We start from the raw sequence: 5,532 nt of genomic DNA on the forward strand, positions 1-5,532 counted from the left end.
GGTCCCTTCCAACCCAAACAATTCTATGAGTATATACTGGAAGTGTTCGAAGTCAGGCTGGGTGGGGCTTTGAGCAACCTGATTTAATGGAAGATGTTCCTGCCCATGGAAGGGAAGTTGGACTAGATGGTCTTTAAAAGTCCCTTTGAGTCCAAACCCTGCAGTCAAGCATCACACCCAGGGTTTTGTCCCCCCAGTAAAACAGCAGCATCCGGCCATGCCATGCCCCTGTACTCTGCACTGGTGAGGCTGCACCTCAAATACTGTGTTCAGATTTGGGTCCCTCACAAGAAGGACATTGAGGTGCTGGAGCGTGTCCAGAGAAGGACAAGGGGAAGCTGGGGAGGGGTCTGGAGCACAAGTCTTATGAGGAGCGGCTGGGGGAACTGGGGTTGTTCAGTCTGGAGAAGAGGAGGCTGAAGGGAGACCTCATCGCTCCCTGAAAGGGGGTTGTGGTGAGGTGGGTGTTGGTCTCTTCTCCCAAGTAACCAGCGATAGGACAAGAGGAAATGGCCTCAAGTTGCACCAGGGGAGGTTTAGATTGGATATTAGGAGAAATTTCTTTACTGAGAGAGTCGTCAAGCATTGGAACAGGCTGCCCAAGGAGGTGGTGGAATCACCATCACTGGAGGTGTTCAAAAAACGTGTAGACATGGCACTTTGGGACATGGTTTAGTGGTCATGGTGGTGTTGGGTTGATGGTTGGACTTGATGATCTTCAAGCTCTCTTCCAACCTTAACACTTCTGTGATTCTGTCAATGTCTTTTGCAATCAGTGCTCTCAATGCCCCAACACTGGCCCTGCCCTGCTCCACCCTGGAGGCACGTGGGATGCTGCAGGTGGGGGGTGGTCCAGGGATATGGGGTGCCCTCCAGCCGTGTGCCCACCTACTTCTCTCTCCATAAAAGCAGGCAACTCCAGCTCAGCTGACTTGCGGCTGGTGGACGGGCCGCACCCTTGCGCCGGGAGGGTTGAGGTGCTCAACAGCGGGCAGTGGGGGACAGTCTGCGATGACGGCTGGGACCTGAATGACGCGGCGGGGGGGGGCCGGCAGGCGGGGCGGACGCGGCGGTGGTGTGCAGGCAGCTGGGCTGTGGCATGGCCATGGCAGCCCCCAGCCGGGCCCGCTTTGGGCAGGGGATGGGGCGCATCTGGCTGGATGACGTGGCCTGCACTGGGAGTGAGGACACTCTCGCCCAGTGCCAAGCCCGTCCCTGGGGACAGAGTAACTGCCACCACAGAGAAGATGCTGGCGTGGTGTGCTCAGGTACATCCCTCTCCTGCAACACGGGGTGTCCATCCTGCATCTCGCTGCCTCCAGGGTGACTCTGCAGCAGGATGGTCAGGCCCTTCCTTGAGTGAGGGGGCCTTTCACCCCAGCCCCAGGCACTGCCACCAGCACCATGTCCCCAACCCATCATGACATTTCTGCAGTGATTCCAAATGCTGTTGCAACCAACACAACTGTCCGCCTCATGAACGGCCCGCATCACTGTGCCGGGAGAGTGGAGGTCTTTCACAACCAGCAGTGGGGGACGGTCTGCGACGACGGCTGGGACCTGAACGACGCGGCGGTGGTGTGCAGGCAGCTTGGCTGTGGCAGGGCCACGGCAGCCCCCAGCCGGGCCCGCTTCGGGCAGGGGACGGGGCAGATCTGGCTGGATGACATGAGCTGCACCGGTAGCGAGGAAAACCTTGCCCAGTGCCAAGCCCATCCCTGGGGACAGAGTAACTGCCACCACGGAGAAGATGCTGGTGTGGTGTGCTCAGGTATATCCCATCCTGCGATACAGGGCATCTGGCAGTGGGGGGCAGGAGGGTCTATCCCACATCTGGCTGCCTCTGGGGTGATGCTAGCCCTGGAAAGGCATGTTTTTTTGGGGATGGCAGCTGGCAAAGGGTCATAGCCTCTTTTTGGCCAGGCTTCTCCCCAACCCAGCAATAGGTTCCCACCCCAGTCATAACAAGCATCTCACTGAAACCTTCATCCCCCGCCTCGTGGCACTAAGTGAGCCAAGCCCTGTCTCGAGGGGACCAGCCAATCCCAAATCCTCAGCCTGGTCTCCATTGACTGGTTCACATGCTTGCATGGAGGAGAAACCACTGTTTTAGAGTAGAAAAGTGCAGTTGAAGCCCATCCCCAAGGCCAGACTTCTCCAAAAGGTTTCGGGGGTTGCATCCCTCGCTGGGGAGGGGACCATAAGGACTCTGTATTCGCACTCTGGCTTCTGGTTTGGGGATTTTCATTTGTGAGGTGATGGATGCCCTGTTCTCCTTTCCTAACTGGATTTCTCCTGGCAGATGCCAACATCACGGATGAGGCGCAGGTCCGTTTGGCTGACGGCCCAAATCGCTGTGCCGGGAGAGTGGAAGTGCTTCATGAGCAGCAGTGGGGGACCATCTGTGATGACAGCTGGGATTTGAAGGACGCCAAGGTGGTCTGCCGGCAGCTGGGCTGCGGGACCGCCGTGGCAGCCCCAGGCCAAGCTCACTTCAGGCAAGGGGTGGACCCCATCTGGCTGGATGACGTGGAGTGCACTGGCATGGAGACTGCCTTCTCCCAATGCCGCCTTAGCAGCTGGGGACTCCATAACTGCAACCATGAGGAAGACGCGGGAGTCGTGTGCTCAGGTAGTCCCCAGTGGGTGGTGAACGCTCAGATGCCCCAAAAAAGTATTTTATCTGGGACTAGGAGGCTGGCAGCACTGGTGGGACATCAGTGATGGGAATGACCTTGCAAGGGAGCGGGGGGGGAATGGTGCAGCAGGTACAGGCAGCACATGACATGCACGCACACCTTTGCACGCGCACGCGCCTTGCACGCCCCTCTCCATCTACCTGTGGGGTCCCTCACCCGCTTTGTTTCCCCTTGCAGGCACAAACCCCTTGCAGGTGCGGGTGAAAGATGGTCCCGGTCCCTGCGCGGGGCAGGTGGAGGTGCTCTACAACGCTACGTGGCATGGGGTGTGCAGCAGCGGCTGGAGCTTGCTGGAAGCCGGGGTGGTCTGCAAGCAGCTGGGCTGCGGGCCAGCCCTGTCAGCACCCAGCGGAGCCCAGCTCAGCCCGGGGGGCGGCCGTGCCTTGCTGGAGGGGCTGAGCTGCCGGGGGACAGAGTCGCTGCTCCTGGAGTGCCAGCAGAGAGAGATGGGGCTGGGGCCGTGCAGGCAGGGCTCGGCAGCCAGCGTGGTGTGCACGAGGCCAAAGGGTGAGCACAGGGATCCTCTGTGGTGTCCACGCTGGGCTGGGCTGGAGGAAAAGGTCACAAAGCAGGAAGAAAGTGGAAAGGTGGCACATGTTAATCCCAGCAAGCTCTCGAGGGCCCTTCCTAGGGGATGGATCCCATTTTCCATCACCCTTGTGAGCATTGGAGATGCTTTCCCGATCCCAAAACACACTCATCCCTCCCATTTCTTCTTGGAGCCCAAATTTCCTTATGCTCCCCAGCCCAAATCCTCTGGGCTCCCTCCAGCACCAGCCCCCATTTCCTACTAAGTGGTGGTAGAGCTGGGACAGTTTTGAAGGATGGAGGAGGGTCAGAACTAGGCCTGTGTGAGACGTAGCACCCTGAAACCAAAGGGGGACAACACACCAGAGAGCTGATGCAGATTTTAAGAGCAGCAGGAACATGGAAGTTTGCTCCGACCTCCCTGTTCCATCACCCAGGGAAACGGGTCTTAAATGCAAAGCCTAATTAAGGAAAGTCCATCTTCAGCACCAGCTGAGCTGCTGGGAGGGGTCAGGCCATCTTCGGCGTTAGGTTTTCTTGCGCAGCATTACTGGTCTTGGCTGGAAATGGGATCCTGAGTCTACTTCCCCCCCACCCTGCCAACCCCAGGCGCTTCCCCATCCTGCTCGGTGCTGATAGCACTGCTGGCCCTGGTGATGCTGCTGAGCGGGGTCCTGCTGTGGCTTAACCTGAAGAGGAGGTGCATGGCAACAGCCCAGGCTGGAGGTGACAGTCCCATCCCTGTGTCCTCCCACCCCGCCAATTCATGGTCCCTGCTCTGGCCACCCCAAAACCCAGGGGGATGCAGAGACGGGGCTCAGCTCAGCGGCTCCCAGATCCCGGTGACAACCCAGTGTCCCCTCCATCTCACAGCCCACCGGCACTCTGGCGACCAGGACACTTCAGCGATGTCCTTCCAGCCCACAGGGGCCATCTACCTCCCCACCAAGGCAGAAGACCCCGAGGATGCTGACACCGAGACAACACAGCTCATGAGAGAAGATGCTGCCCCATGATGCCAACCCCACCCAGGCTTGTGCCCCAGGGTTGCACCAGGCTCCCACTGCCCCCACTTCTCCCTAATCCTCTTTCCTGAAGACTGTAAAGCAACAGCTGATGGGCAGGACATTTCAAAACACGCCGGTATGAATGACTTGTATCAGGAGCCCCGAAATAGCTGGTCAAGGTGGGTCTCCTAGCCTGGTGACATTTACTTAACCCACCTTGGCACCCTCTGGGCAGCCCCCACAGCTCCGGAGGAGCTTGATGAACCTGGCAGCGAGTGCAAGGCTGAGCTAAAGGAGCAGAAAAGCAGAAGGAGGGGTGCAAACGAATTAAAAGGGGGTCGCCAACCCTCTAAGTGTGATGGGCATGAGTTCCAGGGTAGGGAATGAGCTGCTTTTGTGCTCCTCTTCCATGGCTTCCCCCAGGCCTTGGATGGAGGCAAATGCCCCCATTTCCTGACCATCCCAGGTGCCAGAGCTGCAAAGCACTTTTACCCCACAACCCCAATACTCAGCCATTCTCCCTGGATGCATTTTGGGGTGACCACAGAGCCCCATTTTCCTTGCTCCATGGCCCCAACCTGTGACCATCCCTTGGGAACCCAACCATGGGGGATGCTCTCTGCTAAGGCTCCCAGGGGCATAGGACATGCTCTTGCCTGGTAGCTCGTGGTTCCCCACTGTTACCCCATACCTAAAAGCATCCCAGTGCAGAGGGACCCCGCTCAGCCTCGCCCCAGGGTCCATCAAGCTTGCAGACTGAAGATTGTGCCCACAAAGCACCTGGGATGATGAGAGGGAGGCCAGGAGACCCAGCGAGCAGAGGTCCCAACAGCAGGAGATGGCATCTGTGGAGGCAAGTGATGCCTTCCTTGCCAGAGAGGAACACAGGTACATTGTGCCCAGTCCTCTCTCCACCTTCCACAGGGATGAAGGACATCCCAAAACTGGGAAAGGTGCAGAACCAAAGGTCTCTCCATGTTTTTCCTTCTTCCTGTGATGCTTCAGAGGGGCTGGAGAGGAAGGTCCCAAAATTACGAGCAAAATCAGAATCAGGGTTGATAACATTCAGCAATAAACTGAAAGCCCTCCATGTGAGCGCCTGTGCTCTTCACCCCAGGTGAAGCTGTTTCCTAGATTCTGCCTGAGAAACTCCAGGAGCTCACCAGGTGCTGGAGGAAACCACTCAAGATGGATTGGAAAAGCTGGACAGCACCAGCATGGTTCCCCAGGTCATGGCTGAGAGGGGAGCAGGGGGTGTGCAGGACATTCAAGCAGCACAAAACCTGAAATAATTTCCT

The 5,532-nt window shown here is 58.0% G+C and overlaps 1 protein-coding gene across 1 annotated transcript; it reads left to right on the forward strand.

The window, feature by feature from the left end:
- Positions 1–912: 912 nt before the first annotated feature.
- LOC104621676 (deleted in malignant brain tumors 1 protein-like) lies at positions 913–4,243 on the forward strand (the record flags this gene model as incomplete). Its single annotated transcript, XM_010288220.1, has 6 exons — positions 913–1,030; positions 1,063–1,299; positions 1,467–1,771; positions 2,303–2,632; positions 2,877–3,206; positions 4,101–4,243. Coding segments are annotated over 6 exons (1,463 nt in total), but the record flags the coding sequence as incomplete, so codon positions are not given.
- Between the last annotated feature and the right edge of the window lie 1,289 nt (positions 4,244–5,532).

The sequence above is a fragment of the Phaethon lepturus genome, unplaced genomic scaffold (genome assembly GCF_000687285.1).
Source record: "Phaethon lepturus isolate BGI_N335 unplaced genomic scaffold, ASM68728v1 scaffold20445, whole genome shotgun sequence".
NCBI lineage: Eukaryota > Metazoa > Chordata > Aves > Phaethontiformes > Phaethontidae > Phaethon > Phaethon lepturus.